The 14,078-nt window shown below is 42.9% G+C and overlaps 1 protein-coding gene across 4 annotated transcripts in view; it reads left to right on the forward strand.

Annotated features, from left to right (window-relative positions):
- The window catches only part of prr12b (proline rich 12b), a 63,116-nt gene that overhangs the window by 29,185 nt on the left and 19,853 nt on the right, over positions 1-14,078 (forward strand). For all 4 annotated transcript variants that reach the window (XM_085155592.1, XM_085155591.1, XM_085155593.1 and 1 more), the window contains exons 2-5: positions 3,752-3,900; positions 7,490-7,651; positions 7,915-12,335; positions 12,444-12,656. In XM_085155592.1, the coding sequence (XP_085011718.1) occupies positions 3,752-3,900; positions 7,490-7,651; positions 7,915-12,335; positions 12,444-12,656 (4,945 nt within the window). The remainder of the gene's footprint in view (positions 1-3,751; positions 3,901-7,489; positions 7,652-7,914; positions 12,336-12,443; positions 12,657-14,078) is intronic.

A 14,078-nucleotide genomic window follows, 5' to 3' on the forward strand; every position in this document is an offset into this window, starting at 1 on the left:
CTGATCTCGTTGATTGAGGCGGGTGATCAGCTGCCTCCCTCTCCAGATTTCTTTGATGTTATTCAGCTGGAGTCTCCAACTCCTCTCTGTATGTATTTTTATACCTTCTCAGCCCCTCTTTTGGTTCACACTGTATTCTTCTCAACTTGTCCTTGTTACCACACCTGGAGATCCTCCTCTTTTCATTCAGTAGGGCCTTCAGGTCACTGGTGATCCAGGGCTTGTTGTTGGGAAAACAGCATACAGACCTGGTTGGGATGATGGTGTCTTCAAAGAAATTTATAGAGTCAGTGGTGCAGTGTGTGATGGTGTGATCCCCATGTGGATCACAGAGCAAGTCTCAGTCTGTAGTCTCAAAGCAGTCCTGTAGGCCCTCATTTGCCTCTTGACTCCACCTCCTCACAGACTTGATGGCAACAGAAACTCCTTGAACTGCAGGAACATAAGCCCCTTTTCCATAAGGATCTATTTAGATTGACTCGCCATGGTTTGTCACGGTCTTCAGGGTTTTCCATGAGGTCGTAGTACCTGGTACCAGGGTCCCAAGCGATTTGAGCGGGTACTAAAATGTGACGTCATCAGACTGTATGCCACTGACTGACTGGTCAGTGGCATCACTCGATGAGTCATAAGAGTGTCTCGTTCACAAAAATCAAAACATCCATTTTTGAAACCCGACAACGAGGGAAATACCTACAGGAAACAACAACATGGTCCCTGAGTCTGCCGAAAAGCCACAGACCGTGTAGCAGGTATATTCTTGCCTCGACATCCACTTTTGTTGTAGCGTTCGTGTTGCATATTAAATACGCGATGCTCGACTGGGTTGCTATGACAATGACTATGTACATTAGGTGGTACTTAATTGTAATAGAAAACCAGTCGATCTAAGTCGAGTCGTGGTGAGCCGTGGTGAGTCGATCCGAGTAAGAACTAATAAAAAAGGGGTGTTGACGGGACCAGGTTGTGATCTCATCTACCTAGTGGGGAGAAGGGTAGTGGCTCTGTATCGATCATGCATGTTTACATACACAAGGTCCAGATATTTACTTATAATTATGACACATTAACAATTGTAGTTGCATGTCTTAGTGCTCTTGGTACATTGCACAACTTGGATCTCACGCTTATCTTAGTTGTAGCTATGTGGCAGCATAGCTGGAATCAAACAACATTTATAAACTTTTAATAAAAATTGAAATGCAACAATGTGATAGTGACTGGATGCTATAATTTTACTTCAGGCACACATTCAGCTGTCACCCCAGTACAGACTGCAGGCTGTTTAAACTTAGGTAATGGAAACAACATCTTTATTTTTTTAGACAAAGCAGTGTGATCATGACTGGGTACACCTCGGCCACACAAGAGTCACTGTGGCTCCCTCTGACCGGTGTCAGCGGAGATCGAAGACACTACAAACTCCTGTACCTGCTGCTGTACTAGTCCACGAAGTGTTGTAATGAAACGTGCCAAAATAAATGACATAAAACGACTTCACGTCTGATGGACTTTTATTTTTAACATTCATAATGAAATAACAAGGTAGAGCATGTCCACAAGTGTCCCAGGAGGAAGGACACTGAATTCCTCAGAAGGAAGGATAATTTTGGGTCTTATATAAAACTCTGGGTCAGGACTGGGACAAAGTCTCTTTTAGAAAACAGAGCACACATCAGTATCTATCAGTCAATAAAAAATATTCACTGAAATCTGCCAACATACTAAAGTGCATTATATTTAGTGTTTAAAAACATATCCAACTTAAAGTTTCAGAGCTGTTTGTTTGTTCACCTTAAACAGCAACACAGAGAGTGCACTCAGCTGAAATGATTAACTTGAAATAAAATGCGTATTTTTTTTGTTTTTTATTTTTTAAATTGACATTTAGGAATCACTGTATAATACCATCAACTTCAACAATTTGTCACTACATGTATTTTTCTTTTTTCTGTATTTAAACAACTAAAATATCCATACAAAAGGAATGAAAGAAGAAAAAAAGAAAGAAAGAAAGAAAATAGAAAAAGAAGCAAAGCAGAAAAAAATACAAAAGGCATGTACGGAGTGTGTTTTAGTTTCCATTAATATAACTAATATTTCCTCTAGTCTTCTAGTAGTTAACACCGTGAAAATCAAAATCTGGCCTGCGTTTTTTAATGTAGTCCATCCATTTCTTCCATCGTGATACAAACAGCTCCCTCTTGTAGTTCACATCTGCTGTCCTTTTCTCCATCCTGTAAATGTCCACTGTGATGTTCATCCACATGTTCATAGTTCTCTCATAGGGCTCTCTGAAGAAAGCCGTTTTTTTGTGATGGCTTTTTTGCCTGCTGCCAGTAAAATATTAAACAAGTGTTTATTGTTCGTTGTCCATCCTTCTGGCATATCCAAAAAATAGAGTTTTACTTTCCAAAGGCAAATATCTTCCAAATGTCTCTTGTACTGCTGCATGTATTCCCTCCAATAAGTTTTAATGACATGACAGTCCCAGGAAATATGATAGTGATTTGCATTTGTATTTCCACAACTTCTCCAGCAAGCGGGAGGGTTACCTTCACAGTGAGATTTTTGGTGAGGTGTAATAAAATATCTTATCAGGCTTTTCCACCCAAATTCCCTCCAGCTCTGTGAGCTGCTACATTTCCATTGATATGCCAATATTGTGGTCCATTCTTCCTCCTTTATCTCTATTCCTCCCTCCATTTCCCATTTTGTTTTGATATATAAGGTTGAGTGTAATTTCATATTTGTTAATCCTTTATAGAGGTCACCTATAATACCTCTGTTTTTATTTGAACTGTATGCCCTTTAAATACGTCTAGCAGCTGTTTACTTAATTCAGCCTTAGCTTTTATCTTTTTGTTGACAAAATGCCTCATCTGTAGATATCTATAAAAATCCTGTGTTTCTAGTGAATATTTATCTTTCATTTTATCAAAACTAATTAGTCTCCCTTCCTCCATTACCATACATAAAGCTGTTAATCCTTTATTTGTCCAATCTTTGAATCTGGTGTCCAACTTATTTGGAGCAAAATGTGTGTCGTATGCACACCACTTAAGAACTGCTACATCCTCTTCTAGTTTATATTCTTTTATTACTGTTTCCCAAATTTTAAAAGTCAACTTGATCCATGGATTTTCAATAGTTTTTATTAAATCTTGCAGGCTGCTGTCTGCTATAATAGCTTGTATGGGGATGGAGGTCAGACTCTCCTCAATAACATTCCATTAAGCGTCATATGAAGGATTACACCAGCATATCATAGGCCTTAATTGTGCTGCCCAATAATAATCCCTAAGAGAAGGTAAGCCCCACCCCCCTTTTCCTTTGTTAAGTTGTAAGGTTTTGAATCTAATTCGGGGCCTTTTTCCTTGCCATATGTATCTTGACAATTTTATCCCATTCATTAAACTGTTTCTGGTTAATTTCTATTGGTAATGTTTGAAATAAATATAATAATTTAGGAAGTATATTAATTTTAATTTAATCTATTCTCGAATATAAACTTAAATATGGAATTAGATTCCATCTCGCTATATCTTCCTTAATTTTCTTTTGTATTGGTACGTAATTTCGTTCTAATAGTTCTGTAAGATCCTTAGGTATTATGACTCCAAGATATTTAAAGCACTCTGTTTGCCATGCTAATTGGTACTTACTTTTAATTTCTTCTGATGGAATATAGTTGTACTTAAGCAATTGTGTTTAAGTTTTAAGTCAAATTCAGTAACCATGTGCTCCCCAGCCTCGTGTATGGGAGCCGCTCATACCACCCAGAGTCAGAACTACTCCACCGTCAAACCTATGGCACTCCACACCCACTTCAAGGCTATGCAGCAAGTCATCACCCAGGGAGCTCAAGACAGGGTGGAGCTTGGGGTGGACGAACACTAGGTAAGGATTTGGTTGTGCATTGTATAAATACAAGTTTTAAATATTATATTCGAGTGAACTATACAGTGTTATTTCTATCATCATATGAACAAAACTGTAAATAGAAATAACCCACACAAAAAGAAACGTGAAATAAATGTCTGAACTGGAAAGGGAGGGGAAGTAATAATAGGATATTGTAGGAGGGAAGAGTATATTATAGGATCTTTGCCTTATAATATAACATGCATTGAGGTGACCATTTTTGGGATTTTGCACTATATAAATAAAATTGAATTGAAAATTGAAATATATTGAACTGATATACAAACCATAATGTACAAATGCAGTGTGGTTTATATAAATAAATCTTAGTATTTTATGGTATGTTACAGTTTTGATATTACTCCTATATTTTGACTACCATATTGGATTTCTTGTTTTGATTCCGTCCATAGGGTATAGTGTTTTTTGTTTCAACACAGATGGTAGGTACTAAGAAGGTAGACTACTAGACAGAATGGACTAGGACTATAAAGAACAAAGGAGTACAAATGTACATGCCAAACGGAAAAGGAGAAAAAAATCAAACTGTTTTCTTTCTTTAGAATAAAAAACAAAACTCAAGGGAAAAAGATGGAGATAGAGAAGTAATATTATTTTCTAAAAGGTGAAGCAAAGCAGGCTATGTATGGAAATACAAATTCATAACCATATCTGTGTAATGCTTCTCAGTTTTATTTTACAACAGCTAAGCTCCATGGCCTATGTTGTTTATCCCACAGAAATCAGTAATCAGTACACTGTTTTTGATATTTTTCGGTTTTAAATCTCGCTGCAATTAGCCGTAAATTGTATCTCACAAACACTGTATGCTTGTGTCACAAACAAAAGAAATTCAAATCAGTTTGGGTGTTTAAATAGTCTCCTCCTTGTATTTTGGGCCTTGAGAAAGACAGTTTTCTGCAGAGTTCTCACATCTTCAAACAAAGCATAATTGGTATGGCCCGGATCTGACCCACACAATGTGCTTACACATGGCCCACATACCGCAAAGAATGATGGTCCTTTGGTCGCCCAGATCTGGTTTGCCAGAGGTGGCCCACACATGGGCCAGCACAAGGCCAGTTGCAGAACAGTTTCAGCTCTGGCCCCAGATGTCAGCCTAATGTGTACCTTAATCAAGCCATGTAATAACAACATGTAGAGCAAAAGTAACATGACGAATCTCTGTTCAGGCAGTGAAGGGACTGATTCTTATATAGCACTTTTCTACTCTCCCAGATTACTCAAAGTGCTCTATACAAAATGCCACATTCACCCAACCACACACTTTATCTAAACTGAGTGCTTCCTAACTACATTCATAGTCTTGACTGCACACAAAACACTACATGTGTTTTGTGGACTTGGAGAAGGCATTCGACCGTGTCCCTCGGGGTGTCCTGTGGGAGGTGTTGCGGGAGTGTGGGGTGTCTGGCCCATTGCTACGGGCCATTCGATCCCTATACAACCGTTGCAAGAGCTTGGTTCGCATTGCCGGCAATAAGTCGGACTAGTTCCCGGTGGGTGATGGGCTCTGCCAGGGCTGCCCTTTGTCACCGGTTCTGTTCATAATTTTTATGGACAGGATTTCTAGGCGCAGCCAAGTGGCGGAGGGCTTTCGCTTTGGTGGCCTCAGAATCTCATCTCTGATTTTTGCGGATGATGTGGTTCTGTTGGCTTCATCGGGTGAGGGCCTCCAGCTCGCACTGGAGCGGTTCGCAGCCGAGTGTGAAGCAGCGGGAATGAGGATCAGCACCTCCAAATCTGAGGCCATGGTTCTCAGCCGGAAAAGGGTGGAGTGCCCACTCCGGGTCGGGGATGAGTTCCTGCCCCAAGTGGAGGAGTTCAAGTATCTCGGGGTCTTGTTCGCGAGTGATGGGAGAAGGGAGCCGGATATCGACAGACGGATTGGGGCTGCAGCTGCAGTAATGCAGACGCTGCACCGGTCCGTCGTGGTGAAGAGGGAGCTGAGTGTAAAAGCTAAGCTCTCAATTTACTGGTCGATCTACGTCCCTACCCTCACCTATGGCCACGAGCTGTGGGTAGTGACCGAAAGAACGAGATCGCGGATACAAGCGGCGGAAATGAGCTTCCTCCGAAGGGTGGCTGGCCTCTCCCTTAGAGATAGGGTAAGAAGTTCGGCCATCCGGGAGGAGCTCAGAGTAGAGCCGCTGCTGCTCCACAGCGAAAGGAGCCAGTTGAGGTGGTTCAGGCATCTGACAAGGATGCCCCCTGGGTGCCTCCTGGGTGAGGTGTTCCAGGCATGTCCCACCAGGAGGAGGCCCCCGGGGCAGACCCAGGACACGCTGGAGAGATTATATCTCTCGGCTGGCCTGGGAACGCCTTGGTGTTCCCCCGGATAAGCTGGAGGAGGTGGCTGGGGAGAGTAAAATGGCATGGTAAATGGCCTGCATTTGTATAGCGCTTTTCTAGTCCTTAAGGACCCCAAAAGCGCTTTACACTACATTCAGTCAATCCACCCATTCACACTCACATTCACACACTGGCGATGGCAAGCTACATTGTAGCCACAGCTGCCCTGGGGCGCACTGACAGAGGCGAGGCTGCCGGACACAGGCGCCACCGGGCCCTCTGACCACCACCAGTAGGCAAACATGGGGTTAGTATCTTGCCCAAGGATATTTGGCATGCAGCCAGGAGGCAGCCTGGGATCGAACCACCGACCTTCTGATTAGTGGCTGACCTGCTCTGCCACCTGAGCTACAGCCACCTGGTGGCAAACATGAGTAAACATGAGAGGGAGGTCTGGGCCTCTTTGCTTAGGCTGCTGCCCCCGCGACCCGGCCTCGGATAAAGCGGATGAAGATGGATGAAGATGGATGGATGGACTTGCACACTGGAGGAGTTAGGGATCAAACCACTAACCTTCCGATCAGTAGGTGACCTGCTCTACCTCCTGAGCTACAGTCACCTGGTGGCAAACATGAGTAAACCCTTACTAGGTTTTGGATAAAGTGTACACTCACAAACCTGTCAAACCTGCATTTGAAACGTTGGCTACCATAGCAGTATAGTATTACAACATGGCATTTAGGTCTTCTAACTAAAATGGGAAAATAGGAACATAAATAGTGCATCATTGCCAGACCTGGCTCACATCTGGTTGACATACACCCTGCCATGGAATCAGTCAGTCAGAAGTGCCAGTGTGACACCAGATCTGGGCCAGACCTGTTTTCTATGAGCCTGGGCCACATAAACCAAACCACAATCAAGCCAGATGTGGCATGCCATCAAATAAACAGTGGCATCATTGCCAGGCCTGGCCCATATCTGGATGACATACCACTTACCACGCCAGAAGCCAGCCAGCAGTGCCGGCTTGACACCAGATCCGGGCCAGACCTGCTTTCTGTGTGGGTTCATGCAGTCCTGTCACTATGCTCTTTTTGTAAATACCATCAGTATTTTTATTTTTATTTTTTTTACGCCGAAACCCAGTTTGCACTTGTGCGATACACTGGTAGCTCAAAGTCTGAAGATTTTCTAAACTGTTTATATCATCTATGATATCAAGTAACTGAGGTTTTTATTTTGTTGCAAGGTCTGTCAGGGCTGTTTGACTCCAGTCTCCATCATGCCAGCCCCTCAGGTCCCGACCCCTCTGTCATGAATCTGATTTCGGTTCTGGATTCACGGCCTCCACAGCCCTCACCCTCTGCTTCCTCCCTTCTCTCTCAGTTCCACACATCCTCTTGGCAGACTGGTGAGTGTCAGCCTGTTGTAGGAACAACATTTAAAAAATAAATAAAAACAAACTATTGTCAGTCCTAGTTCTTAAACTTAAAATAAAACGAAGTCAAATTTCAGTCCTAAAAGTATTTTCACTGATTCTATAAGCAAAAAGTAAAATTTCTGTAGTCTCAAAATAAAAGTAAAACAATTGACAATTTTTCAAAAATGAACTTTTGAAAGAAGTTCAATGACTTAGACTGACCAACACTTTCTATGTAATATTGTGTCCTGTAGCCATGCATACACCGGCCCCAACGGACCTCTTTATTTCAGGGGCACTTCCAGGTTCAAGCTCCTTTCCCTCCTCCTCAGCCCTTTCTGCATACCAGAATCCTAGCATTTTTTCTGGACGATCATTCACTCCCTCATTATCCCTGCAGGATACAACTACATTTAGCCGAACTTCTAACGGCTTGATATCCCCACATGATCCCTTGGTACATATCAAAAGATCCTCTCAGTCCAGCTTGGGCTTTGATCACTTGCTGTCTTCCCAGAGCACTGCCCTCCGGGGCTCCCAGGAATCTGCAACTCCCCAGACCCAAGACCCTTCCACTTCCTCCAATTGCCACCTGTCCCCTCCCCACTTTAATCTGTTGCCCTCTCAGCTTCATAACTCATCCTCTCAACTATATAATGCCTCGATGTCCTCATCGATGGCAGCCCTGCCACCTGCAGTTCTTCCTGAGCCTCAGCCACTTCCACAGACAGCAATTTCCCGCCATGATAGTGTGATCAAGCATTACCCTCGCTCATCTTCAGCCCACACCACAACCCTACAATCACAATCCTATGCCAGCTCTGGTGGTTCATCTGGCTACCACCAGCTAGTCAGCCATTATCAGCATGCTGGTGTGTCCTGCAGTCCACTGGGGAAACGGAGCCTATCCTCTGACCCCAAGACGTCACCACAGATGGAATCCCAGATATATCAACCTGTCATCCAAACAGCCTATACCTCATCATTATCCAGCTCCTCAACTCCCTCCTCCTCTTCAGCTACTACTACAGGTGCCAAAAGTTCCTGCTCCACAAGTAACTATTTGTCTTCTTCCTGTACCCCACAAACTCCACCATCAACCTCCTCCACCTCCTTTTTATCCTCTTCTAGCTCAAAGACCAGTACTATTTCTCTGTCTGCTCCCTCTCTTCAGCAACCCACACCTCAGTCAGCACTAGTACCACCTCTTCTCCCAGTGGTGTCATCATCCCTTGTACAACAAGCAGGAGCCAGTCAATGTCTGTCCACCTATGGCTCTCAATCTGTGACCAAACCTAGCACAAGCTTGCCAAACCAGACCCCTCCCCAGAAATACATTCAGCCGTATTCCCCCAACCTGCCACCATCTACACACATGAATGTGCATTATGATGGCTTCGACTCACCCCATGTCCGGGACTTAAGCACTGGAGCAAGGAGCAGTGGGGGAAAAGACTTCATGGGTGTAGGCTCTGGTGAACGCTCCTTCTCTGCAGAGATAATCGTTCAAGACTCAAGTTTTGTCTCAACATCTCTCAGAAAACCACACACTCCATCCACTGAATATGGGAGTAGATCAGCTGGGAGTGGACCTGGTATTCACAGTGTAGTAGTCTCTCCGGTAACTGGGAACGGGGCTGCTGGTAATGAAGGCAGTAGCGCATATCACCTGACTGAGTCTAGTACATCACCCTCAACCAATTCTACTATCAGTTATTCAGGATTGCACTCTCCTGTAGCTGCTCGACCTGTACAGTCCCCTGGAGGCTCAGGGGCAAATAAATACTTGTCTTCTGTCCCAGCTCCTACTTTTATGTCCTCACCACAAGGTTTCCCTGATAACCGACAAGCTCGGAACCAGTTGTACCAGTCAACACCCCCGAACACCAAAACAGAGGCCACAAACATGCTGGGAGCTGAGGAATCCCAAGACGGAGGAAACAGTGAAGATTTCCTTATCCACCACTTACTACATCCACAAAGCTCAAATTCCCATTCTTCCCAACATCACCCACATTCTGAGCAACTGTCTCAACCAATCCTTCATGGGGAGAGCAAGGGAATGACACATGATCTTAACAAGACATCAGAAGAGCTCTACCAGCTTCAGAGTGTCATTCGTACCAATAACATTACCAGCAATTCTGGTCTTGGAATGGCAATTAATGATACAGTGAGCTTAGACAGACCATTAGAAATATCACAGAAGAAACAGCAGGCCGGGTCAGACTCGATCACGTCAAAGTCAAATACTTCAGGGGTGCGAAGAATATCTGATTCTCCTTCTCATGCCATCCACTCGCATCATCAGCAAAATGAGTTAATGGGTTCTGCGGTCCATTATGGAAGAGGTGATCCCTACATACAGCACCCAAACTCCCAGCATCCTCATAGCACTTCACATGTGTCCACACACTCTCAGCACTACACTCAGCACTCTCAAATCTCCCAGCACTCTCTGCATACACATCACTCTCAACATTCTCAGCATAGTCATCGTAATTCCCTCCCACAAAGTCATTCTCATATAGAGATTAAGAAGCCTTCAGATGCAAATGACAATGCCTACTATGCACCAGATGTACAGCAAACTCAACAAAGCCATGTCTCTGTCTCTCTGATGAATATGTCACCAGACCATCCCAAGCAAACTCACATGTTACAGTCTGTCCCTTCTCACACTATCCAAAACAAGCTGGATTCCCAACAAGCCCCACAGCAGCAGCAGCAACAGAAGTACCACCAGCAGCAGCAGCAACACCAGCAAGCTATGATGGGTTCAGTTAGAAGAGCAGGGTCTGCTGGGTTGGAATCCCATGTACAGAACCGGTCCTCACAGAGTCTAGATACCCAGTACAGTGGAACCCATCCAACATATCAAACACGAGCCAGTCAGAGTTCAGTATCTCCACTACAGATGCTAGATCAATCACTTTCTCAGGCCAATGGTACAGACAGTGGAAAATCTCTGGACAGAAGTGGAGCTGATATGGCTGTGACAGGACAGGAAAGAGATAGAGGAGACAGACATACACAACAGCACAGACTTAACACCCACCAGCATCCTCAACCAACAAAATCGGATCTTCATGACTTCCTTTCTGAACAAGATTTGGACTTATACACCCCTTCACACTTGAGCCATCTCAACCAACCTCAGACCCACCCCCACACCCATGCTCTGCAACACACTCAGCACACTCATCATCAACTGTCTGTTACCACTCAGATAACTCATTCACACTTGCAACAGATGACAATACATTTAGCAACACCCCAACAACAGCAATCCCAGGTCACAGATCCTGAAACACAACTCTCACACTCACAGTTAGAGCAGCTCAAACAGCATGAATTTGAGACAGTAAGCCAGACAGATAAAGTAGGACAGACTCAAGCTCAACTGCAGCAATGTGCACCTTTGACCTCAATCTGCTTTCCAGACTGTGGTTTTCCTGAGATGGAGGATCTGTTTTGTTCATCTGAATACAAATCAAGCTGTGCAGGGGCAGGACACAGTGCTCAAGAAAACCTCAGCCAGGGTCATGGACCGATACAAGAGGATATGGAGGCTTTAAAATCAGGAGGTGCTGCAGAGGGCTATAATATGGTTGGTCATCAAAGCAATCAAGGATTTGGACAGTACTGCCAAAGACTTTCAAGAACAGGAAATGGTGATCTGCACTTAGACCCTGACTGTCTGAAGACTCATGAGCTTCCTTCCACTGTGAATACTGACCAGCTTGGCCTCATCCAATCCCAAACTCCCATTATGGAATTGAATTCAGCAGTTCAAGAGGATAGCTTAGTCAACAAGATGATAGCAACTGTGGGAGTGGATGAAAACTCCAACAGCACTGGTGTAACCTCTCCTATCTTCTGTTCCTCTCGACCCAAAAAACTGCTGAGGACCAGCTCATTTCACTTGCTTAAACAGCGACGTGAGCCACAGCCTCAATCAAAGAAAAACTATGCGCAGGAGTATGAATTTGGGGACGACGAAGATAAAGCTGATGTTCCAGCAGATATTCGCCTTAACAATCGCCGGCTTCCTGACTTGCTGCCTGAATTGGTGTCCAGTTGTAGAAAACCTGGTGGGGTTTCTGGAATAAGTGGACTAAGCCCACAAATAGGTGACATGGACTTTTGCCACCCCTCCAGCTACTCTTCTCTTGGACATCCTTCGCAACCCCCCCCTCACGATGGTCCTAAGAAAAGGGGCAGGAAACCAACTAAACCAAAACGTGAAGGCCCTCCTCGGCCACGAGGTCGCCCACGTATACGTCCTCTTCCAGAACCTCCTTACTGTAGGGGCCTGATGGGATCTGTGGCTGGAGAAAATAGGAGGGGGCGTGGCCGAGCGCGAGGGCGAGGCAGACGGGAAGAGGGAAAAGTGCAAATGCATCGGGATATGAACAAAACACAAACCCTTTCATATAATCACCAGCAACAGTACCAACGGCAACAGTGCAGCCAACAACAGCACCTCCAACATCATCAACAGCAACATCACAGGCAGCAGGCAGATCTCCATCAAGTACCCCACCAGCAGCTCCAACAACATCACCACCATCACCAGCAAGAACATGTTTCCTGTCCCCACCCTCAACTGCATCATCAGCAACAACAGCATACATCTCACCAGCCACAGCAAGATCCAGTCAGAACTTTTAAGGTAATGCAGAAAATCTGGTATGTAAATCTGGAATCATGATCCTAAGCAGGGTAAAACCTGTCTTAGCTTGGATTCTCCTTAATACTTAATAACCTATCTTTTTCTCAGATCAAACTGCCCCTTGCCACTATGTCTCCACCAGAGTCCTTGTTGAGGACAGACTCGCTATCCAGCAGTGAGCCTGTTCTCTCTGAGGGATCGGTGGGGTCAGCACCATCTCTGGGCTTGAGTCCTGGTCCCACTACCACTGTTGACTACAACAGAAATGAGGTGAATCAGACAAAAGACGAGATGATGATACATCAGCAGAGAGCTAAGGAGGTAAAGAAAACTAAGAAAAGAGGCTTCTCATAAAAGCTGCAATAGAAATGTCAGATAAAAGTGTATTTTATCTGCTACACTATAACATTTTGGAAACAGATGTCTAAAGGTGTCGATCTGCAAATTTGAATGGAAGTTCGCAGTGCGAGGCAGGCCGAAGGTGAAAGTTTTCTCCCCTGAGTCAGATTATATTTTAAGAATGGGGGACTTCTTTTTATGGGAAACCAGATGACTAATTCTGTAAACAAAAGAAATTACTGTTTAAGCGAAAACACAATTATCTGAAGAGTAGATCTTGTTTTTAGTGAACAAGAAAATAGTTTAAAAAAAGAGCTCAGAGACATAGAGAGAATAAAATCTGCCATCCTCTGCTTTAAAAAAATTATCATATAACCAGTATGAACCTTTTGTGATTTTTTTGTAATTTAATTGGTCCATAAATACTTACTGATAGGTTTCGTAGAATAACAATATTTTTAAAGAAATGAAGTAGTGGGTAACTTTGAGGTGTTTTACAGAAATGAGACATTCATAATACTGTAAGTAATTTTAATTAGTGTCTAACTTTCTCCATCACTTCTTCTTTCTTACACTGTAAATATGCTGTATTTTTTAGATACAAACGACTTTATGTGTGTACATTTTTATATATCAATTTGTTATTGAGTCATTTAATGTTTTATTTAATATTCATTTTCTTTGTGTGCTGATGGCTGTTTGACTATTCCACTATCCTTTTATAATACAACATATATGTTTTATATATAAAAATATGATGAAGGCCTTTGCCTGTCTAATGAGAGAGAGAGAGAGAACAATAGAGCAAAACTAATTTTTTTAAATAAATATTGTTCAACTTCAACTTTCAAAAGCACTATAAGAAAACTACAAAAACCAAATGTTTGTGAATGAAGAAAGACTCCAATAGAAGAATTTGTTTTTTATTTAAATAAAAAAACAAAACTGATTGTAAAATAATTAACATAATAATAAACAGTACTTTTATTTATATTTCTCTTTATTTGTACATTTATGTTATTGTCTGCTTCTTTGCTTTTCTTTTTTATAGCCATTCTTTTCTTCTTTTCTTCTTTTTGTCATGAAAATGAATCTGAGGGAGAAAATTCTCTGGCTCTTCTCAACAATGTTGCTCATTTTTCTGCTAAAATGCATGGAAATCAAACACTACTTATAATTACTGACAGTATAATTTCTTTCTTCATTCATATAAAAACTGGAATTGTAACTCTTTTATCTCGTATGCCCATTAGTAAGTCCTTGCAGGTAAATTTAATGGCCTACATTATCAAAAATGATTTTTTTTAAAAACACATTAAAAACTACTTTAATATGGGGGAATCAGATCTTCAGTTATGAGCCATTTTATAAAGTGAAGTTCAGAATAAACAATGAGCAGAAACA

Source organism: Neolamprologus multifasciatus, chromosome 4 (assembly GCF_963576455.1).
Source record: "Neolamprologus multifasciatus chromosome 4, fNeoMul1.2, whole genome shotgun sequence".
In the NCBI taxonomy this organism is placed as follows: domain Eukaryota; kingdom Metazoa; phylum Chordata; class Actinopteri; order Cichliformes; family Cichlidae; genus Neolamprologus; species Neolamprologus multifasciatus.